The sequence below is a fragment of the Oncorhynchus gorbuscha genome, linkage group LG16, assembly GCF_021184085.1.
Source record: "Oncorhynchus gorbuscha isolate QuinsamMale2020 ecotype Even-year linkage group LG16, OgorEven_v1.0, whole genome shotgun sequence".
Lineage (NCBI taxonomy): Eukaryota > Metazoa > Chordata > Actinopteri > Salmoniformes > Salmonidae > Oncorhynchus > Oncorhynchus gorbuscha.
Genome location: NC_060188.1, coordinates 78957111 through 78981987, shown reverse-complemented (window position 1 = coordinate 78981987; position 24877 = coordinate 78957111). Strand labels below are relative to the sequence as shown.

The 24877-nt window shown below is 42.2% G+C and overlaps 1 protein-coding gene across 1 annotated transcript; it reads right to left on the bottom strand.

The window, feature by feature from the left end:
- Positions 1–794: 794 nt before the first annotated feature.
- LOC124000541 (fibroblast growth factor 10-like) lies at positions 795–24633 on the bottom strand. Its single transcript, XM_046306992.1, has 3 exons — positions 23653–24633; positions 2848–2951; positions 795–1685 (listed from the first exon to the last, which is right to left on the bottom strand). The coding sequence occupies exons 1-3, from the start codon at positions 23975–23977 to the stop codon at positions 1494–1496; spliced, it is 621 nt and encodes a 206-aa protein (XP_046162948.1). The 5' UTR covers positions 23978–24633; the 3' UTR covers positions 795–1493.
- Positions 24634–24877: the final 244 nt, after the last annotated feature.

Sequence of the window (24877 nt, the reverse complement as noted above, 5' to 3'; positions counted from 1 at the left end):
GACTAGCAACTGGAAAGTTGCAAGTTCACTCCCCCGAGCTGACAAGGTACAAATCTGCCGTTCTGCCCCTGAACAGGCAGTTAACCCATTGTTCCTAGGCCGTCATTGAAAATAAGAATTTGTTCTTAACTGACTTGCCAAGTTAAATAAAGGTAAAATAAAAAATGAATCGTGACCAGCTTCTAAACAACTCATTCCTTCTGGTCAAGCTGCTAGAAAATCTGACCTGTTGTACTTACAGTACCCAACTAATTCATTAAGGGGTTGGTTGTTGTAAATTGATACAAAAAGCATACCACTATTTCCATTAATTTGTTAATCTGACCATTTACAGCTGCTGTTGATACAGGCATGTTAGTTTTGATTACAAACTGGGTGTTTCGAGCCCTAAATGCTGATTGGCTGAAAGCCGTGGTATACCATGGGTATGACAAAACATTTATTTTTTACTAATCTAATTATGTTGATAACCAGTTTATAGTAGCAATCAGGCACCTCGGATGTTTGTGATATATTTCAATATACCACGGCTAAGGGCTGTATCCAGGCACTCCGCGTTGCATAGTGGATAAGAACAGCCATCAGCTGTGGTATATTGGTCATATACCACACTCCCTCGGGCCTTATTGCTTAAGTATAGACCTACAGTGCATAACATGTGCTGTGTAAAGCTGTGATATTGTGATATAAATAGGTGCAAACATAGAAAGAGACAATTCAACATGGTAAAGAGAAATATATTTATTTGATTCATGTTTAAACAATAGATTAGTATTTAAAAAGAATAGCATATATGATTAAAAAAGAATTTGTTCATCCATTTTTTTTGTCTTTTTGGTTTCTTTAAATATTACATAAAATAAATAATTTATTTTAAAGCAGTCAGGTAAAGGAATAGAGATATCCAATACAGTGAACTTGCATGTTAATAATGTTTGTAAGGGTTGTTTATGCTATGGTGCTTGCATGACTAAATTCTCTGCATTTGACTCACTCCATGGCCCAGCTTCTCTTTCATCACATCTTAGTCACCCAAGTGCTTCCAGTAATGTGTCTGTTTGTACATCTAGCCCTTCACTGGGTCACAAAGCTTGAGTGTCAATTTCAGTTTCTCGTATCAGTTACTACAGAATAAATAACTGCATCGATAGATCATCACAACGACAAATACACACGATACACTCTGCCCTTTGACCCTGTCTTCAGTGACGCTGTTGGAATCAGTGTCCCTTTTTTGTCCTCTTATTCAGTATTGAGATTTGTCTCCAACAGTTTCATTAATTGAAAATGATTTGGCACAGAAAACATTTAATATTTTCTCTTGTGCCGACTCATAACTTAAAAAAAAATATGTGGCATCATCAGTCAGACTTCATGATAATGAGTTCAAACGTTGACTCCATATGACTCCATTATATGTCTTTGAAGGTTTCCGGTCTTTCTCCTCAGTGCAGTGAAACATTCACAGGGGAAGGAACTGTCCAATGAGGTGTCTACACCACTATGGGCAGGAAGTGGGTGGCAGTGTTTTTCCTTCGTGTTTTCTTGCCCCTCATTGGCTTGCCGTTGGCGCTCAGCCCCACGAACATGGCCTTCTTCTTGTTCCGCCACTCTGCTGAGGCATAGGTGTTGTACCTGTTCTCCTCAATCCGCTCAGTCAACCGACAGTCAACACCAAAGTCCCTCTGGAGAACAAACAATAAAAACAAATTGTAAGTGAGTGATTCAACAACTTTGGCAGCACAGGCAATGGAACTGAGGTCACATTTGCACAATTTATTAATGAAGCAGAAGTTCCCATCCAGATATCCACGTTGCTTGGCTCCAATAAGGCAAGCTAAACAACAGTGTAAATGCAGACTTGCAGAGTCATGACAACAGTGGGTTCCACCAGGCTTCTAACAGACTGCTCTTGTCATTCAGTGTTCTGACTAACTAGACACGAAAATGAATACAGTTGTGATCCGGTAAAGAATGTTCCTTTCCCAAAATGCTCTTTGGCCACAGCTAATTAGCTCCAGAAGTAAAGTGAATGTTCCCAAAGCATATAAGAATACTTTTTTTGCCTAGTGTTTAACTCACGTCGGCTACCTCTTTCTCATGGAAACGTGTGTGAAAATGATCTCCCACCAAATGGCATATATGAAGTTAGAACAAGCTTATCAGAATGTAATGCTTGTTTAATGAGGGACAGACAAGCCACCAAAGCTTTACTGAATGAATGACATTACTTTAGTGTGACATAGTAGAGTATATTGGAATTATTTTCCTAGCTAGAATTATTTTTGTGTCTCATTTAATCTGATTTCACTATTGAGAGAGCCGTAGTAACAGCCTTTCACTGTTATGTTTCAGATAATGTTGTATGAGAGCACATGAAACAGTGCCGGTAGGCCTTGAGGGCTTTTAGAATGGAGAGGCTGTTGCATTGTGTTTCTCTGGTCTGAATAAAGCGGAGCACAAGCATGGTGTATCTGTGTGTTTGGGAGAGAGGGGTGATAGGGGCGCCTCGCCTTACGTTCTTCTAGACGACATCTCTTTTGGCCCGGCCGACTTGTGCTTGGGGATTATTTATGGGCGGTGGAGGGGAACTGTCCTTTAAAACAAACCTAGGCTTTTCTAAGGGCCTGAAGACAGGCCAGAGAAGAGCTCTCACACAACATCAAAGGAGACTTGATTTCAGCAGTAGTGGCAGTGTGAAAACACTAGCTGGAATCTAACTAGTGAGTGTTCTGAACACTGAATCAGTCTAATGGGAAGTTTGTATAGTCAACCAAATAATTAGCTCCAGTTTTTGTTTGGGATATTGTTATTTTGTGTGTGAATTTCATGACATGCTCAACTTACCGCGCCGTACAGCTCTCCTTTCTTGCTGATTGCCAGGTAAAAGTTACTGCTGAGCCCCTTGATGGCAACGATCCCAACATCCACTGACTTGATCTCCAGCACACCTGACAGACACACAGAGACATTCTAAGTTAGTTATACCAGGCCAATAAACTGACGTGATAGAAGTCATTGAGTTATTGAAATGCTTGAAAAAGCCAGCAGTGTCTCTGTTTTGACTGCATAGAGTTGTTAGGCTCCCATGTTTTTATTCTGTTGTAGCATGCAGGCAGGCCAGTTAATGTATACTGTAGATGTAGGATCTTTATTTGATCACTATTTTGTTGCAGAAAATGTTCCTGCAAAGCATGAAATGCAAACTTGTAGTGTATTTACGTTTTTAAAAGGCTTCTAAAGTTTGTGATTTCCACTTAGAAGTTTCAGACTTGATTTGCCCAACCTCAACCCCAACAAAAATATCCATGAATTATAATTAACATAATAATTCACATTTTCTGTTGCTGCAGGATTATTTTCCTCCTGTAGCAAACTGGCTCGAATTAAGATTGGGCTCCCGAGTGGCACAGCGGTCTAAGGCACTGCATCTCAGTGCAAGAGGCGTCACTACAGTCCCTGGTTTGAATCTAGCTGTATCACACCTGGCCTTGATTGGGAGTCCCATAGGGTAGTGAAACAATGGCCCAGCGTTGTCCGGGGTAGGCCGTTATTGTAAATAAGAATTTGTTCTTAACTGACTTGCCTAGTTAAATAAAGGTTAAATACAGATCCTACATCTGTAATCGGATACAGTACGTTGTTGTCCATGATGTTGTAAGTTACTGAAGGTAGTTCTTTCTAGTATGTTTACTGAACCTATTGAGTCATCTACACTACAGAATCCCATCTAAGCCACACCGGGGGTCGACTAACACTGTTATCGCTGCCTGTTATCCCTACCCATGTTTTAAATAATCACTGTCATCTTTGCTTGATCCCTCAGAAAACCACAGACTCCTAATTGGCTGCCTGGCTGTGTGTCTCTGTGCCAGTCATGGAAAACAGACAGGCTGAGCCTGAGCCGACATTTCATACCTATGCTAACGGGCCATAAATCCTGAGTGGAAGGTGTTGGCCAGGGCTAAGCCTTGAAAAAAAAAGATCCACTTTTGTTTATTTTCGGAGCGGAGCGGCACGTTGGGGAAAGCTGAAATGTAAGTATCAGTTTGCAGTCTAAATGTTTCTTGAACCAATTACTGATTAAAGCTGTGGTAACCAGTCTCCTTTTCCCCACGCCTTCATCCTGAAGTCAGTTGCATAAACCCATAAAGCTATCATGGGTTAGAGGGGATTAGCTCAGAACCAATTTTGGTGGAAGTGGGTATCAAGCAAGGAGGCAGGGCCTTGGTGGCTGGTCTGGCCCAGTGTGGAGCCTCCTAGCCTGGGTCAGGTGAGACGAGATATTATCTCATAAGGTGGCCTTTGACGGGCTCGTCAGGGTAGTTAATGGGACCAGTTGGTACTGATTCACCTTCATTCTTCCTCCCCTGTGACATCTTTCATTTGAGCCATCCCTCTTCTCACTCATTGGACACACATTTCTAACATCCTGCCGTTCTGGGGTGATTTAATGGGCGGCCTGAGGCATGGTGGGACCCACTTTTAGGGGGTGAGGGCTCTGGGAGTGTGGTGCCTGGAAAACAACCTCTCACTCAATGTCAAGAAAACAAAGGAGATGATCATGGACTTCATGAAACAGCAGAGTGCACCTCCCTATCTACATTGATGGGACCGTAGTGAAGAAGGTGGAAAGCTTCAAGTTTCTTGGCGTACACATCACTGATAAACTAAAATGGACCACCCACACTGACAGTGTGATGAAGAAGGTGCAAAACAGAGCCTCTTCAACCTCAGGAGGCTAAAGAAATTTGGCTTGTCACATAAAAACCTCACAAACTTTTACAGATGCACAATTGAAAGCATCCTGTCGGCCTGTATCACCGTCTGGTACGGCAACTGCACCACCCGTAACCACAAGGCTCTCCAGAAGGTGGTGCGGTCTGCCCAACACATTAACGGGGGCAAACTACCCGACCTCCAGGACACCTACTTTACAGCACAGGAAGGAAATCAACCACCTGAGCCACTGCCTGTTCACCCCTCTATCATCCAGAAGGTGAGGTCAGTACAGGTGTATCAATGCTGGTACCGAGAGACTGAAAACAGCTTCTATCTCAAGGCCATCAGACTGTTAAACAGCCATCACGAACACATTAGAGGCTGCTGCCTGTAGGCATCTCATATGTATATACTACATTCTATACTATTTTACGGTATCTTTGTCACTTTATGATGTTTTTATATATGCTGATGGCAGCCCATTACTCATCTCATATGTATATACTGTATTCTATATTATTCTACGGTATCTTAGTCACTTAATGTTTACATATCTGGCATTTCTCATCTCATATGTATATACTGTTTTGTATAATATCCTACTGTATCTCATTGACTTAATAATGTTTACATATGTTCCATTACTCATCTCATATGTATATACTGTATTCTATGGTATTCTACAGTATCTCAGTCCATTCTGCTGTGACATCGCTCGTCCAGTCGTGGCCAAAAGTGGCCAAAAGTACAGTAGTGGCCAAAGGTTTTGAGAGTGAGACAAATGTTAATTTTCACAAGGTTTTCTGCTTCAGTGACTTTCGATATTTTTGTTACTATGGAATACTGAAGTATAATTACAAGCATTTCACAAGTGTCAAAGGCTTTTATTGACAAATACATGAAGTTGATCCAAAGAATCAATATTTGCAGTGTTGACCCTTCTTTTTCAAGACCTCTGCAATCCTACCCTGGCATGCTGTCAATTAACTTCTGGGCCACATCCTGGCTGATGGCAGCCCATTCTTGCATAATCAATGCTTGGAGTTTGTCAGAATTTGTGGGTTTTTGTTTGTCCACCCGCCTCTTGAGGATTGACCACAAGTTCTCAATGGGGTTAAGGTCTGGGGAGTTTCCTGGCCATGGACCCAATATATAGATGTTTTGTTCCCTGAGCCACTTAGTTATCACTTTTGCCTTATGGCAAGGTGCTCCATCATGCTGGAAAAGGCATTGTTCATCACCAAACTGTTCCTGATTCTTTATTCATGGCTGTGTTCTTAGGAAAGATTGTGAGTGAGTCCACTCCCTTGGCTGAGAAGCAACTCCACACATGAATGGTCTCAGGATGCTTTACTGTTGGCATGACACAGGGCTGATGGTAGCGCTCACCTTGTCTTATCTGGACAAGCTTTTTTCCGGATGCCCCAAACAATCAGAAAGGGGATTCATCAGAGAAAATGACTTTACCCCAGTCCTCAGCAGTCCAATCCCTGTACCTTTTGCAGAATATCAGTCTGTCCCTTCTTGACACCAGACCATCCTCCAAAAGTCTTCGCCTCACTGTGCATGCAGATGCACTCACACCTGCCTGCTGCCATTCCTGAGCAAGCTCTGTATTTGTGGTGCCCCGATCCCGCAGCTGAATCAACTTTAGGGGAAGATCCTGGCACTTGCTGGACTTTCTTGGGCGACCTGAAGCCTTCTTCATAACAATTGAACCCCTCTCCTTGAAGTTCTTGATGATCCAATAAATGGTTGATTTAGGTGCAATCTTATGGGCAGCAATATCCTTGCCTGTGATGCCCTTTTTGTGTAAATTAATGATGACGGCACGTGTTTCCGTGCAGGTAAACATTGTTGACAGAGGAAGAACAATGATTCCAAGCACCACTCTCCTTTTGAAGCTTCCAGTCTGCTATTTGAACTCAATCAGCATGACAGAGTAATCTCCAGCCTTGTCCTCGTCAACACTCACACCTGTGTTAACGAGAGAATCACTGACATGATGTCAGCTGGTCCTTTTGTGGCAGAGCTGAAATGCAGTGGACATGTTTTTTGGGGGATTCAGTTCATTTGCATGGCAAAGGAGGACTTTTCAATTAATTGCAATTCATCTGATCACTCTTCATAACATTCTGGAGTATATGCAAATTGTCATCATACAAACTGAGGCAGCAGACTTTGTGAAAATGTATATTTGCGTCATTCTCAAAACTTTTGGCCACAACTGTATATAGTCTTAATTCATTCCTACTTAGATTTGTGTGTATTGGGTATTTGTTGTGTAATTTGTTAGATATTACTTGTTAGATATTACTGCACTGTCGGAGCTAGCAACACAAGCATTTTGCTACACCCATAATAACATCTGCTAATCACGTGTATGTGACCAGTACAATTTGATTTGCTTTGAGGAGGGCTGTTGCAGGGTTCTTTGATCAGTGGTATCTTCCTCTTTGGACTATGTGTTCTGTCCCTGTACTGTACTGGGTTATATGTTATGGTTAACAATTTATAGGAAGAGTATCTCACTTGGGGACTCTAGTCTACCCCTGCCAGGGACTTCCGTGTAAACTAACTTCACCTTTGAACCAATACAGTCTCCAGCTGTTGATTCTACTCAAAGGTCATGACTTCTAGTCAGACTCCCATCCCCTAGTTTTCCTTCTACAGTCAAAGACAAAAACTTCCAAAGGAGGAGTGTGAAAACATACAGATGTAGGATCTTAATTTGGTCACACTGTTGCAGGAGAACTTAAACTTGTGGTGTATTTGAGGTTTTAAAAGTCTCCTGATGTTTGTGATTTCCACGTTGAAATTTCAGACTTGATTTTCCCTTATGTTGCTGCAGGATTATTTTCCTGCTGTAGGGAACTGGCTCAAATTAAGATCCTGCATATGTATAGACATATTTCAAAAGGCGGAGAGGTTTCATCTGCACCTGTGAAGCGGCAAAACAAGCAGTGTGGCCACCATTCAACAGACAGATTAGACAGGCTTCTCTATACATGGCGGGCGTGAGAGAGCCCCTTCCGTATGGGCTCTGGTTGCACACACCTAGTGAGTGGTGTTAAGGCTATCGGCCTGCTATCTGCTCCTCTGCCTTCCTCAGCTTCATGAACAGGGGATGGGAAGGAGGGATGATTGGATGACAGTCTACGTCTGTTCCTCTTCCTTATGCCCTCTGTTCCTGCCTCCTCAATCTGTTATCTTTTTATGTTTGGGGGGTTGTTTTTTTTCTCCCTGTTGTTGGCACGTTGACCAAAACTGACATTTTTGTTTTGTGAGGGTGGACTTTTAAGTTTTATGACCAATATTGAAAGTGTAATAACCAGAGTTTTCTTATTGAACAAGAAAATAAGGTGCTGACATTCTGCAATTAACATTTTTCTGAAACTACTAAGAAAAACACCTGTGTATATAGCAGGACTGTGTTAGTTTTATATTGCAGATTCAGTGAAACCAGGCTCCAAGGTCCTGTAACAGTCGACTGCGTTCTTCATTGCTAATGAAGGGTTAGTTCCAGAGATGGACAAGACTTTAACAGAGTCCAAAATCAGTTTTCCGCCTCATTTCACTGTATGAAACTGTATTTATGCTACCTAGATTTGTGGTCCAATGTTTGCTTGCCTCACTAAATGAATTTACCACTGCACACAAGAAGGGGGAGTGTGTGTATGGTGTATCAGGACATTGTATGAGCTCAGGTAAAACATTTCTGGTAAGGTAAGTTGTGACTTCTATCTCTTTCAACCTCAATTGATTGATGTGTTCACAGTATTTGAGTAATGTGTGTGTCTGGGGTTTCTCCTACAGTACCATTAGCAGAGGCCAGGTCTGCTAATTACAGGGTTACTGAAGAGCAGACAGCTGGTGGCTCAGTTCAGTTCTGTTCACTGACTGTCCATTGGGTGGTCGAGTCATCTGCCTGGTGTGACTCTCATTGGCAGCAGCCTTGCCTTGTACCCTGGGCTCTGTAGGTGGCCTCTCTCCTCCCGTCCCTACCCACGGACCCTCTATCTCCACAGAAGGACGAGGTTTCTTGGCAGGGTGACATAACTCACATTATCACATCTTGTCATAATTACCTCAACATTTGTAGCTTCATCCAGATGACTTTACTGCTAAGCCTCCCCATTTCTACCCCTAGACTCTACTACAGCACATACAATGCATGCCCTATTCTGAGAGAAACCTTACATTTTATCATCAACACCAGACACCAATTCTATACTAAAGTTCAAGCAGCTTAGATGCCACAAGACCACCAATGTTGTCACCCCAGACTGTGTGCATAGTTGTCCTGGGAACTCCAACTTGTTGCCCCCATGACAGGCATGTCTTTCCAATTAACCTTCCAGATCCTGGGGTGTAGAGACAGCTCAGGCCCTATTAAAGAGGCACCGTTTGGGGTTGGGGTTTGGGATTGGGGGTTGGGGTTTGGGGTTGGTTCTGAAACTTGTTGGCGAAGCATATTATCAGTGGGCTGGTTCACAACTCTACAGGAGTAGGTAGGCGGGGCTAGGGCTGGGCTGGGCCAGTGGTAGGAGGTATAGTGACAAGGGCAGGGGTAGGGGCTATGTCTGGTGTAGTGGCAAGGGAGGTGACTGGGGCTGGTGTAGTGGCATGGATGGAGCTGGGGCTGGTGTAGTGGCATGGATGGAGCTGGAGCTGGTGTAGTGGGAGGGATGGGAGGCTAGGGGACTGGGGTTGTGGCAGGGCAGCGAGGTTGGGGGACTGGGGTAGTGGCAGGGCAGGGAGGCTGAGGCTGGTGTAGTGGCAGTGAAGGGTACTGGGGTAGTGGCAGGCCAGGGATGGGGAGGCAGGGGGGAGGCTGGGCAGGGGGACTGGGGTAGTGTCAGGGGAGGGAGTGGGGCTGGGGGTCAGGTGTTGACCCTGAGCTGGCTCCTGACAGCAGTGCTTCACACTTTTGATCTGGCCTCCACAGGACTCTGGCTCCCAGGCTTCTGAGAGATCAGTGAAGAGGTGTCTGGGCCCTCTTTAGGACCGGCTTCATTACACTGCAGAGCAGCACATCTCTCCTCCGCTGACCACCTCTACACCCCTCACCACCTTTACACCCCTCACCACCTCTACACCCTTCACCCCCCCCTACACACTCCCCCCTGCCTCCTAAACATGGTTAGTGGTGACAGTTTTTTCTTTTCCTTTTGAAAAACAAGATCCCATGTATAAAAACAGTTATGTACACACCCTTCATGGTAAAACATGTATAAAAACAGTTATGTACACACACTTCATGGTAAAACATGTATAAAAACAGTTATGTACACACACTTCATGGTAAAACATGTATAGAAACAGTTATGTACACACACTTCATGGTATTTTTTTTTGTTTAGAACAAAATAGTGTGTTTTTGTGCAGACTTCAAGGAGTTGGCCTGATGGTGCCCTCTGATGTCACTGGCATCCTCTGGTATTTGAGGAACAATAGAGGAAAGACCCCTCCCCATTTGTGCCATGTAATGGCTTACCTTGACCACCTATTGAGATGTGCCTGTTGTTAACTAACTCAGGTGATAAATTAACTGAAAAGGAGACTGGAACAGGACTTTAAGGTTAAGGAGGGCTGTGAAAGTGTTTCTGCAGTTTATCTTCTAGGCCCTTCCTAAGATTATATTGCTGCTCTGCTCCCATTGGATGGCCTACAACTGGGTGTGAGAAGGTAAGGTACTTGTCTGCGTTTTAATTGTAAAACCGTTAGATTTCAGTATAAAAACACTCCAGGTTTTGTTTTCACTTTTCAACAATCCCAAGTTTGATATGCATTCCTTGAGGTTAAAGTGACTAACATCTGAGAGATCTTCCCTCTGACAACTGGTGTCAGCCTGATTGATGCTCTGTCAAATTCACCATGGCACAAGGGTTCATGTCCATGGAACAGCTTCACCATTCGGGGCAGAGGGAGCACTAGATCCATTGGGAAACAAAAACGCTATTGTGGCGTTGAGGGAATTTTATACTTGATAAGTAATGAAGTATTGGGGTTGATAAATCCGGAAAATATCACACTCTAACCAGACAAGCACAAGGTGTTCAAAGGCTTGTGTCAAAGAAAAATGTCTGATGTTTTCACCATTCACTGTCATTGTAATTTATGACTATTGACTACTCAATAAATGTTTATTCATTAGTGACTTGTGACAGATATTTTACACATCGATGGGGATTATACATTTGTAGTAACTGATTGGTGACTGGCTAAATCTGTATGACAGTAACGGATCCAGGGCGGTAGATTGGCGGTAGCACGACAGTGTGTTATGGATCTGGTGTGAATGTATTGGTGCTAAATAGAAGGAAAACTTCACCCGTTCACTGTCTGCTTCTTCACCTAGCGACAGTTAAGTTAGCTTAGTAACATTAGAGATGCCTTTCAAATCAAGTCAACTTGTGTTATAGATCCATCTCCACACAGAAATGAATACTTCTCTAATACAATCCGTCCTGCTGTCAATGTTGTTTTCTTTGCCTGAAACGTGCATTCACTGCAGTCTTACACGGGGGACTAATATTGACACCACACTGTCAAGCTGTGTGTGATTTTAAACCTGGCACCAAAGCATGATTAAAAGACAATCCAGATATTTGGAAGAAAATATTAACCTGTACTGAGTATAAATGTGATGTTTCAAATACCAGAGCTCTGTTTTCCAGCCAACAGATAGCATTAGATTTCTCTGAGACAGAACATTCACATTAGCATGTTTTGAGATCAGTTTACCATGCCGGGTAATAGTACTTGTGTATTATGTCATGGTGGTTTTAAGCACATTGAAGACCAAATTAAATGCATGTTGATATTCACGCTGGTTTTAGAAAAAAATGCAGTCTTCTCAGATAATGTGATTCACCCAATGCTATTGGTTCTGCAGCATGCTATAGCACCAAATCTTTGCTGGTAAATGTCAAAACATGTCATTGGGCACATGTGTGTTTATGGGTTTGATCTGGCAAGGTAATTAAGAACCTTTCTTTAATTTTCTAAATGGTATGCATGCGTAAACATAATGTTGTGATTCCAATTGTTCTGGACATTTTATAGACTATTTATGCTATGTAGTGAACCTGGGGTCATTGGGATTTAAGGTGCCATGTTTTTGAAGTCCAGATGCCTTTTTACTGCTGGGAAAAGTCCCATACACTGCAGCACTCAAGCAGTAGGCCTAACAAACTAATCCGCTCCAGACCTATCACCACAGCATTCAAAATTTCCTCCTGAAAGTGCATCAACAGCTTTTCCTATGTCTGTTGTGTTACAGTTTTCTGTTTGTTGTTTTAGATCCCTCCAGATTGAGGGCAGGTATTGAGTATGTGACACACACACACACACACACACACACACACACACACACACACACACACACACACACACACACACACACACACACACACACACACACACACACACACACACACACACACACACACACACACACACACACACACACACACACACACACACACACACACACACACACACTCTGTTCCCCCTTATAAATGTGAGAGCAGTCATCCATGTGGATGGGGATAGTGTTGGACCAGTGTTGGCCAGTGTGGGAACGTGTTGCATTAGTAGCTAGTAAAGCAGTGGGTATCGGGATATAGGATCTGTGACGGATAAGATCCAGGGCTCCTGCTCCAGCCACGAGTTGCCCAGGGACAGCACCCCCTCTCACGCATGCAATGGGTAATTAGCTGGCATTCCTGCCTGTTCCTTTAAAATGGGACGACCGTCCAGATGCGTCTCTGGTCGGAGCACTGGTCTCCTTGCGCTACCTTTGATGATTCCATTAAGACTCTCTCTCCTCTCTCGCTCACCAACTTCCATCTGTCCCACCACACTCTGTGTGTGTGTGCGTGTGTAGACATCTCTGAATGTGTTGTGATGTCTGTGGTTCTCGATGATTTGCAACTTTGACCTGACCTAGTGAATGTTTGCAACATTGCAGCACCCAGACACATGAAACATGCTCACTTTTCCCTCCCTGGACAGCTTACTATTCAACTACATTGGCCTATCCAAGTTAGACTTAGCAGTGCATCTTCCAAAAAAGAGAAATTGCCATGTAGCTTTACCAATCCTGGGCTCTGGGCAACAACATACTGTTGCAGAGCTGACAGTATGTTCAAAGGTTGCTCTTCTGTTGAAGCATTCTGATGAATTGTGAGATTCTGGTTTGGTTTAAGGAACAAGTACATTCCTGCACGTCTGTATGTGTTTTGAATCTGCACTATTTCAGCAAATAAGGTAGACATTGAAAATTCATCAAAATAAAGATTGCCGACTTCAAATTCCATGGTAAATAATTCATAATTTACAAAGGGCTGAGAGGTTGCTGGAAGACACAGAATAAAGAGGTGGCTGGGTGGTTTAGTGGCAGGACTATGCGATTCACGTAATCTGTGTCTTATTTCAAACATGTTCAGATGAGTCAATGATTGACACAAGAGTAAATTGATGGGTGAATATCAGGAAAGTGCTGAAACAATATACTTAAATAATGATTTTTAAAGAATAGGGGAAAACTGTGACCCCTAGAGCCATGCCTCAGTTTCCCCTTATCCCCAGCGAATTTGGTCAGAGTGACCACATAGACTGCTAGCTTTCCTTATTTGAATTTTGAGTAGAAACAGTACTTAAAGGCCCAATGCAGCCGATTTTATATCAATATGAAATCATTTCTGGGTAACAATTAAGTACCTTACTGTAATAGATTTCCATTCAAATGGGCAAAAATGGCATTTTAGCAAAAAACTATTTCTCAAGCAAATATTTTGCTAGGACTGTCTGGGAGTGGTCAGAGTGTGGAGGGGAAAACAGAAAACGAGCTGTTAATGGCAGAGAGGTTTTAAACTCTATTTATTGTTGGTGCATTAATAAATGTACTGCATGGAAGGTCCTGTGTAGATTGTATTTTCAACCAGCAACTATCAGGAAATAACACATATCCATTTTATCCCCACACTTTTACAGTTAGTTTTATCAGCTGTTGGACTATATAATATAACACACAGGAAAAACAGAGATTTGACTGCACTGGGCCTTTAAACAGCCTTGCATGAAGTCAAACCATGTATTGGGGTTCATGTGTGGCGATATCAATAAGAGGTTCAGCTGAGTTTAGCTGTCACAAGTTGTCAAGGCCCCTGTGTGAACTAACATTTATCCACTGCAAAACAACGTGAACACAAGTATGAACTCATACACTTTGGGGTATCTGTACTTTACTTTTTATATTTTTGACAACTTTTACTTTTACTTCACTACATTCATAAATCAAATATTGTAAAAGTATTCATTACATTTTGAATGCTTAGCAGGACAGGAATATTGTCAAATTCACGCACTTGGTCAATTCATAACACGTGGTCATCCCTACTTCCTCTGGTCTGGTGGACTCACTAAACATAAATTCATCTTTTGTAAATATTGTCTGAGAGTTGCAGTGTGCCCCTGGCTATCCGTACATTTTTAAAACAAGAAAACTTTGCCGTCTGCTTTGCTTAAAATAAGGAATTTTTAATGATTTACACTTTTACTTTTGATACTTAACTATATTTTAGCAATTATTTTTACATTTACTTTTACTTGAGTAACTTTCTATAAAGGTATCTTTTACTTTACTCAAGTATGACAATTTGGTATCATAATTTTCATAATTTTCTACCACTGCACCGCATCTCTATCTCTATCTCTATCTCTATCTCTATCTATCTATCTATCTATCTATCTATCTATCTATCTATCTATCTATCTATCTATCTATCTATCTATCTATCTATCTATCTATCTATCTATCTATCTATCTATCTATCTATCTATCTATCTCTCTCTCTCTCTCTCTCTCTCTCTCTCTCTCTCTCTCTCTCTCTCTCTCTCTCTCTCTCTCTCTCTCTCTCTCTCTCTCTCTCTCCTTGACTGCAGCTTGTTAGAGACAGACAGGACACAATGATAGTGAGGAGACAGTTGTGTTCCCCCTTAGACTAACCCTGGCACAGATGACCCTCTCTTTAAGTAATGGGGTTAAAGGTTAGGCATACATCTGGACCGCCATACCTCTATGTTGAACTCTAAATAGGGCAAATGAGGGGGCAGAAACTAGAAGAAGATGTTTTGAAGACAAAGCTAAGCTACCCTGATCAACCTTTTTTTTCCTGAGAAGGGTTCAAGAGGGGTTAGTTGAAGATGAGCAAAATTATGAAGTTTGAACTTTGTAAAGTACTGGCTTGCTTTCAATCATTGAGTTTCAATGTCGCTATGAATCATAACTCTTACACTATAAACAAATCAGATTTCTGTAATAGGCCTTCACAAATCTAAGTGAATGCACAACCTCTTTAAACAGTTCCAACTTCCTCTGTGATAAGGGAGATACTGGCTGAAAGGTTTAAAATCAGAAATTGTCAACACAAGTCTGTTGACCTGGGTGTAAGGGTGTGGAGGAGGTGTAGGGGATGAAGCGGTGTAGGAGGCAGTGGTGTAAAGTACTTAAGTAAACATACTTTAAAGTACTACTTCAGTAGTTTTTTTGTTGGTATCTATACTTAACTATTTATATTTTTCACAACTTTTACATTTACTTCACTACATTCCTAAAGAAAATAGTGTACTTTTTAATCTGTACATTTTCACTGACACCCCAAAGTACTCATACTTATCAAAAGTACTTATCAAAAGTACTTATCAAAAGAACATTCCTGGTCATCCTTGCTGCCTCTGATCTGGCGGACTCACTAAACACAACATTTTAATGCTTAGTTTGTAAATGATGTCTGAGTGTTGGAGTGTACCCCTGCTATCTGTAAATGATGTCTGAGTGTTGGAGTGTGCCCCTGCTATCTGTAAATGATGTCTGAGTGTTGGAGTGTGCCCCTGCTATCTGTAAATGATGTCTGAGTGTTGGAGTGTGCCCCTGATATCTGTAAATGATGTCTGAGTGTTGGAGTGTGCCCCTGCTATCTGTAAATGATGTCTGAGTGTTGGAGTGTGCCCCTGATATCTGTAAATGATGTCTGAGTGTTGGAGTGTGCCCCTGATATCTGTAAATGATGTCTGAGTGTTGGAGTGTGCCCCTACTATCTGTAAATGATGTCTGAGTGTTGGAGTGTGCCCCTGCTATCTGTAAATGATGTCTGAGTGTTGGAGTGTGCCCCTGCTATCCGTCAATAAAAAAACGAGAAGATTGTTCCGTCTGGTTTGCTTAATATAAGGAACTTAAAATTATTTATACTTTTACTTTTGATATTTAAGTAAATTTGAGCAATTCCAATTCTTTTTGATACTTAAGTATATTTAAAAATAAATACTTTTAGACTTACCCAAGTAGTATTTTACTGGGTATCTGTGCTGTATCTGTATTTTTACTCAAGTATGACAAATGGGTACTTTTTCACCACTAACACACACACACACACACACACACACACACACACACACACACACACACACACACACACACACACACACACACACACACACACACACACACACACACACACACACACACACACACACACACACACACACACACACACACACACACACACACACACGCACACACACACACACAGTAATCAGTACCATGGACAGCCACCTGATATTTAGCTTACGTTGATTGGACAAAAATTATTATTATTATTATTTTGTCACTGTAGACTAATCATACGTGATTTTGAAATGTTGAAGTTGAAATGGTGCTAGAATAGTGGAAGCACCTCTGGTTTTCTTTGCGACTTAAGGTAACTCTCCGGTATTCTATGTCAATAGTTGTTTAGTAGTCCGAAAATGTGGGAAACATTAACTTGATTGACCATGCTGTAGGTTTCTTTCTTTTTTAATCTAATCTTTATTTAAGTAGGAAAGTCAGTTAAGAACAAATTCTTATTTACAATGATGGCCTAGTCCAGCCAAACCTGGACAACGCTGGGCAACTGTGCCCAATGAGACTCCTAATAAAGGCCGGATGGGATACAGCCTGGATTCAAACCAGGGACTGTAGTGACTCCTCTTGCACTGAAATGCAGTGCCTTAGACCGCTGCGCTACTTGGGAGTACAAATGTTTGTTACATGCAATATGCTTTGTGGACCTGACAGATGTTGCTCTCTGGTTTTGTGATGAAACAAAGGAGTGGTTGAATTTATTCTGCCTTCTTATTGTCTTGGCTTTAGGCCTATATATCATGGCGGCAAGGCATATGAACTAATAGGTTATAGAACAAACAACACAAATATCACAACAAATAGTTGTTTGCTGATGACACAACGGTGGTAGGACTGATAACCGACACGATGAGACAGCCTATAGGGAGAAGGTCAGAGACCTGGCAGTGTGGTTCCAGGACAACAACCTCTCCCTCAATGTGAGCAAGACAAAGGAGATGATTGTGGACTACAGGGAAAGGAGGGCCGAACAAGTCCCCATTCAAATCGACGGGGCTGTAGAGGAGCAGGTTGAAAGTTTTAAGTTCCTTGGTGTCCACATCACCAATAAACTATCATGGTCCAAACACACCAAGAAAGTCTTGAAGAGGGCATGACAACAACATTTCCCCCTCGGGAGACATGGCATGGGTCCCCAGATCCTCAAAAAGTTCAACAGCTACACCATCGAGAGCATCCTGACCGGTTGCAAACACTGCCTGCTATGTCAACTGCTCGGCATCCGACTGCAAGGTGCTACAGAGGGTAATGCATACAGCCCAGTACATGACTGGGGTCAAGCTTCCTGCCATCCAGAACCTACAGTACCAGTCAAATGTAATTTAAGGGTTTCCTTTATTTAAAAAAAAATATTTTCAACATTGTAGAATAAAAGTGAAGACATCAAAACTATGAAATAACACATATGGAAACACTCAGAATGTTTGTACAACAGTTTTCATAAGCAACGCAAAAAAAATACTCCTGTGTAATAATTTATCCTAAATCCTGAACAGGAGGGTCAAACTCATTTTTCCCTGGGGGCGGCATTTGGTCTTCAACGAGGTCCATAGGGCATCAACTGAAAATTGGTAATATTTCCTCATCCTCAAAAGGAAACAAAAATTGTCCTCTATCTTTTGTTTTTGGAATGTTTGATGCTCCCTGTTTTAGTCATTTGAAAGTAGATTGAGTTTGTTTCCCACGGGCCATATGTTTGACACCCCTGGTCTAGAATAAAATAATCCCTAAACATGTTGCTTCTAATACTACATATAAAAGGACAGGACATAACAGTAAATTAGACATCATTCAGAACTGCTGGAATGCACATTCTCCAAACCCCTGGTCAAACAGTCGGTCATTATTTATGAATCAGAAAAGAGAAAGTCTACGAAGGTCAAATATAATAAAAATAAACGCTGGCACTAACCTTTTGTACATCCACACACTCCTCATAACTCACTTTTATTGCCTGTGTGGTTAAGATTTCCCAGGAGAACCATAAATGTGCACTATAACCACAGACAGAAGGAGAACACTCAAGAGAAAGTGCCATCCGTGTGGTGCAGACGGGTGCTGTTACAACATACATTTACTTACACATTTCACATCATGGTGTCTTTCTATCCTCGCATAAACACAATATCAAGATACACACAACCACACTTCCACTTGCTAAGAGAGTGCAAACCAGTGAGGGAACACACAGCTTTGTGTTTCAACACCACCACAAAGCTCATGAAGAAGCACGTAGGAGCCAATAACTGTAATTATCGGCTGAGAAAAAGAGAACATAAACACATAACTATTAGGAAAACTAATATTTCTACAACTTCCACTCACCCCTTTTGATTGATCATCACCAACCAATCATATTAGTCCATTTTCAAAGGTACCACTAGTCTAAAGCCTATTCCATTGCCCTTTTCCTAAGACATGGTTTTAATGCTGAGCTATGGAACATCAGAGCCCGCGTCCTCCATCATCCAGTATCTGGTGGAACCATAAAAGTTATAGATTTACCTAGTCCCCCCATCCTCTGTGCCAGAGGTATTCAACTCTGACCCTACGAGGTCCGGAGCCTGTTGTTCTACCTGGTAATTAATTGCACCCACCTGGTGTCCCAGGTCTCAATCAGTCGTTGTTGTTGGATCTCAAAGCCTAAGATTTTCACTGCACCCTGCAATCACATCTGCAACCCTGTACATGTGATTATTAAACCATCTGAATCTGATAAGAGGGGAACCATGAAAAAATGCAGTGGAACTGGCTTCGTGGTCCAGAGTTTCATTTGAGGGCTGTACACTGAGACTCTGTACACTTTGCAACACTTAAGATGACACCTCTTGTCAGAACCATTTCCTTTCACAAATCTTCTCAGAAAGAGATGCATCCTGCAATAGATCCAACCAGCCAGGCCAGCAGAGGATAACACCCACTATTAAAGGTTGGATAGTTATAGGGTCACTTTGGGTCAGTCAGAGGAGCTTTAGATTCGGTCAAGTCTCACTTCCTTGGCTATACAGTACAATATAATACAACTTTATTATTCCCCGAAGGGCAATTCTTTCAGGGATGACAGGGTGCATCAGACAGGACAAACACACACAGACAGTATAAAAATAGCAATAATGAAAATAAAATAAAATATATATACACTACCGGTCCAAAGTTTTAGAACAACAGTTCATTCAAGGGTTTTTCTTTCTTTCTTTTTTTTACTATTTTCTACATTGTAGGATAATAGTGAAGACATCAAAACTATGAAATAACACATATCAAATCATGTAGTAACCAAAAAAGTGTTCATAAAAATCAAAATACATTTTATATTTGAGATTCTTCAAATAGCTGCCCATTGCCTTGATGATAAAATATTTTTTGATTTGTTTAACACTTTTTTGGTTACTACATGTCTCCATATGTGTTATTTCATAGTTTTGATGTCTTCACTATTATCCTACAATGTAGAAAATAGTAAAAAAAAAGAAAGAAAGAAAAACCCTTGAATGAACTGTTGTTCTAAAACATTGGACCGGTAGTGTACCTATAATGTTCTATTCATACCCATTTAACATTTAATAACATCATGTTTGGTTTTCTAATGGAGGACAGGAAGCTGAATGTACATATAATAACTTCATCATCATGGCAGAACATGTCTTTTTTTATCTACCCCCCTGTTTACGGTTTCTTAAAGGAGGTAAAGTTATATAAACAATCTTTGAAATTGGTTGAATCGAAACAAGCCCTTGAATTTTATAATATTTTCTGTATTATTCATATTTTTATAATAGTTTTGATGGCTTCACTAGTATTCTACAATGTAGAAAATAGTAACAAATAAAGAAAAACCCTTGAATGGGTAGGTGTTCTTAAACTTTTGACCAGTAATATTAAGGCATCAATTAAAAGGGCATGGTGCAAGTTGAATATCAGATCTAGAGGTACAGTAGCTGTAACAAATGATGCAATATAAAATAAAAAAAACACAATGTCCAGGGTCCTTATATAAGGAAAGGAGTGAACCATGACATGACAGATGAAGTGCTGCTACTACAAATAAACTGTGTTTGCTATGCACCAGCATCTCATCCGGGAGCACAACACATCAATGTTCTCTTAATGCCCTAGAACTTGACACGAACAAATGAGTTTGGCTTCGGAACAGCCCGTTTTGGCAGGGATCCTCAGTAATACTAATTAAGCAGCATCAGATTTGAGCAAGGGCTGAATGGGGTGAGAGGGGGATGGATGGCTACTTGCCTGTCCCCTCCGTGAAGTACACCCCACAAAGTTGACAACATGATTGGAAAGAGACTGACTGGGGAGCTCACAATCCAACCTGCAGTTGAACCCTAAACTGCTAAGTCCCCTCAATCAAAACTGTCAAGGTCTAATGATGCTCATTAGCAGGCCCCCTTCCTCCCCAGCATCCCCCAGTATATAACTTCAGACCATAGTCCACTGTGGGTGAGTTAAGTGTATTAGAGGGTGTTTATTCAATTCCAGTTTGTTTCATTGATAAGCAACGGAGAGGAGAGGAAAGGGGTCCAGGTGTCAAATCCAAGAGAATGACTAAGGTAAAAGACGCCCATCTGTTATAAACAGTTTCTTATTGCTTGGTGACATTTGAAAAACACATAAAATAATGGACATATTGGAGGATTCCGTATGAAAATAAGCTTGTTTGTTTGGTTCACACATGCAGTGTTATTCTAATACTGGAGAGTAATATCTGCTAACACAGTGTGACAAAGTGATACTGAGCAGATGGATTCTGAAAGGGAATCACACAATATGGGCTGGATTGGGTTTCAAACAGTGCATAGATGGGTCTTTTGTGGAGGGCCCGGCTGAGAGGGAGAGAAAGGGGCTGGGTAACAGACTGGCCAGGCTGCAGCACAGACCTGACCAACACAGCACACAAAGAGGCTCTAAGAAACCAGGTTTGTGCCCAAGTAGTGTGTCCTACCTAGGTATTTGTACCAAGAATATTTAACTAAGGACCAACTCTCACCCTGCACCTAAAGAAATGTGCCATGGTTCTTGAAAGGTCTGGCTTAAACTGACCTACGGTTATACAAATAAACAAAAGCACTAATTATCATATCATTCTCCAGAAAGATATGTTATCAGACTTTTAATTTCATTTAATTAGAAGATCTTTCATTCATTTGGCTTTTGATTCTACCGTACGTAAACATTTAGCCTCCGTACATGGGCACATCAAAGCTGCAGAGGCTAAAGACCCTAACAGGCTACAATTCTGTGGGCAGTGGAGGCCTGGCCAGGCAATGTCTACTGGTCCCACACTGTGTAATTAGAACCAATTTCACCATATTCTGCCACGCATCAGCCTACCATGACATCTAAGTTTACAGACAGACACACCTACTCAATATCTGCTTTTCCTCACAAAGTATGACACATTTTCACACATTTTTCTGGAGACACTCCAAGTGAACCTATTTCAGCACAGAACATCACATCTCAGTCCTGATGAGGAAAGTCTTCTGATATTTGGTTAATTTGAACAAGAAAACGAATTCCATGATGCTGCAAGCTACAAATAGACTAAGAAAAGGTGACAGGCTAGATGAACATGTACTCAGAACAATCTCCCTTCCACTGCTCAATAAAGACTTAGGATCCTTTTTCAGCTGTCCCACTGTCAGGGTTTATGACTGGACAAACTGCAGAGCAAGTAGAAAACAATCGCTCCCCCAGCATCTTTATCATCACCACCAACATATAGCAATATTACCCTGCAGCTCTCTATCTTCCTGCTACCTTGAGACATTTCAACTAGTCAACAAGACCCCCTTTCTAGGACCAAACCAGGAGACCTGGTTTTTAAACTGTAGTTTCTACAGTTTCTGAATAAATAAACCAAAACGTGCTTATCACCACGTCTTGTGCCACATCTTTGACTTTTCACCACAAACTGATGGGTTTCCAGTCAGCGGGACACAGGACATTGCTGCAACCTGGTGGGCATTTTACTTTTAGATTCATATAAGATGCTTGTGTATATAAAACTCCTTAGAGGCTAAAAAAGTTGCGAGTAACCCCGCCCCCCCCCCCCCCCCAGACATTCCTGGCCCAGTCTAGCTACACTTCAGATGGGACAGTATTAGGTCTGCATGGGATGTGAATTCCCCAAGAAGTGCTCTGTGCATCTGGTTTCAGCATTATTACCAGCCAGACTTGTGCCTAAGGTCATTCTGGGAGCTAATGACAACCGCATTATATTCACATGTGGTTAGCTATTGGCGGGAACAACTCACATGCAGCATGCATTGGACACTCAATATTCTCTTTAGTTTTTTTACCGCTATCTTTCAATAAACAAGAAAGACGCCCCTATAGAATATTGTAAAGTGGCTTTCATACTATCTAAGTATTCAACGCCTGGGTGTTAATGTCGTGACCTGATATCAAAGCTTGAACTTTTGGTGTTTTTTGACACGTCTGATTCTAATGGTTGAACTGTCAGCACTGTGAGCGCTAAAGGCGAGAGGAAGCTCTGCTAATTGACATTCCTTCAGCCATGTCTTGCACAGCCTCAGCGTTTGAGTGGACCTGTCAGTGAGGAGAAGCCTCACACCACATGGGCTCCATATGGCAAAGCCTTCTTTTATTAGGGCCACAGTGTGTTCAGAGTTGGCTGACAGAAAGTGCACGGCCAGTTTGGACAGAGAGACTGTGGCGGTCAGGTGCTGCGAGTGTTGTCCTGGGTGTCTGGTGTATTGCTCACTGCATAGTAAACTTTACGGCACCCAGGCAGGCAATTGTAGCGTTTTAAGCAGCATGACAAGGAGCTGAGGTGTCATTCTCAGCAGGGGCGTGTGAATGGATACAAGCACTTAGAGAGATTCATGTCAGCCGTGCCCATAAAGGGTAAAGGATACGGCTACGGCAACTGGGAAGGGATGAGGTTGATGAAAACCTCAAACAATGATAACATATATGCCACTAGTATCACTAGTATTATGACCTATAATAAAGTGATATAATATGTCACAAAATAAAACATACAGGGATGTGATCCCTGAGCCCCAGGGATGATGTTGATTTTTTTTTATATTTGCTCAGAGACAAAAGGGTTCTTCAGGCTATTTCTAATTGGTTCCAGTAGACGTGCTCTAAAGGAAAGTACACTGAGTAACTGAGGCAACAAACATGCTGCTTCCAGAACCTTATGCTGCCCAGGCAGAGAGAGAGACACGAAACACAGGCTACACATGATCTATGCTGCCCACCACTGCTGCCCACCACTGCTGCCCACCAGAATACCAGGTAAGGTTCCTATTATGTGTAAATGTGCAGTGGAGACAAATCTGAGAGCAATGCCATAACAATGGGGGAAAACCACCACCCCACAAACTCTATGAGACCCACATGTGAGAGGGGAGAGAAAAGAAGCCAAACTCATAGAACATAAGCTGAGGGAGTGCATATTTTATGGGGTTACTTACTGTAGAGATCATCTTTGTTTTTGGTGCCATTGACTTTGCCATTTTTATCAACCCTGAGAAAGAACTTCTGATAGGAGTAGAGTTTCCTCTTGCGCACGTCTCCTTGGAGATGATTATAGCTGCGCACATGCCTCCCCACAACAGTAGCTGAAGAGGTGTTGGCCACCCTGGGCAAGCGCAGCATGGAGTGAGTGGCGACCCCAGGTGCATTGTGATGACATGTGGAGGGCAACGGGTATAGCAGGAGGACGAGCATTGTGGAGATGAGGGACAGACGAATGCAGGACCAGGCGGCGGCACCCTTAGTCACTGTCCATCTGGACATTGTACTGGAGCTGGGAGGACTGGAGAGAGGCTCACAGAAAGGACCATGCTGGAGAGGGGAGAGGGAGAAGGGCTGAGAGCGGGAGATGAAACCCCCGGCGGCTGACGACGACAACACTGCTGCTGCTTATTCCTCTCGTGTTCCAAAGGAATGTGTCAACGTCCATAACTCAAAACACCTCTGCTGGGGAACAAGCACCTCTCGCCCTCCACCGCTCACTCTCCTCATTAAATACAAATGAGAAACTACCTCTACCACCTCTGGAGAGGATGAGATAAGGGGAGGGTTAGAAGAGGGGACGGGGAGACAGCAAAAATGTTCAAAAAATGAATAAAATAAACAATTTCTAAACAGAAAAACTAAAGCTTTTTCTCATCAAAATGAAGAATCAAAGGAGGGGAGAAAAAGGGTTAGGGTAATCCTTGGTTTTCTTCTGTTCTCTTTGGCTGTTTCTCAAAAAGTCACTTCGCTGGAGTGTATCTCTCTCGCTCTCTGCTGTGCTGTGCTCCTCTATGTGAGAGAGTGAGAGCGGTAGCGTTGGCTTTCTGTGTCCTTGGTCCCTCTCAGAGAGTTAGAGTAGAGTGTGAGCTGGAGCTCTCCTTCTCTTCTCTCCGTTTCTCTGAGCTGAGTCCCTTTGAGTGGAGTGGTGGAGTGCTGCTTCTTTTCTCTTCTCTGAGCTGCTATCCCTGTCTGTCTGTCTGTCTGTCTGTCTGTCTGTCTGTCTTGCTGAGGTGACTGAGTCTTGCCCCTCTTCTCACCTTATTTATCTGACGCAATCCCCCAGATGTAATCTCTTAGGATAATTGTCAGTCTATGAAACTTGTGGCTTTGAAGATCTATGTGTGTGAGTTTTTCTTCCTCTGTTGCTTAGTTGCCTGTGTGTGTCTGTATCTGTGTGTG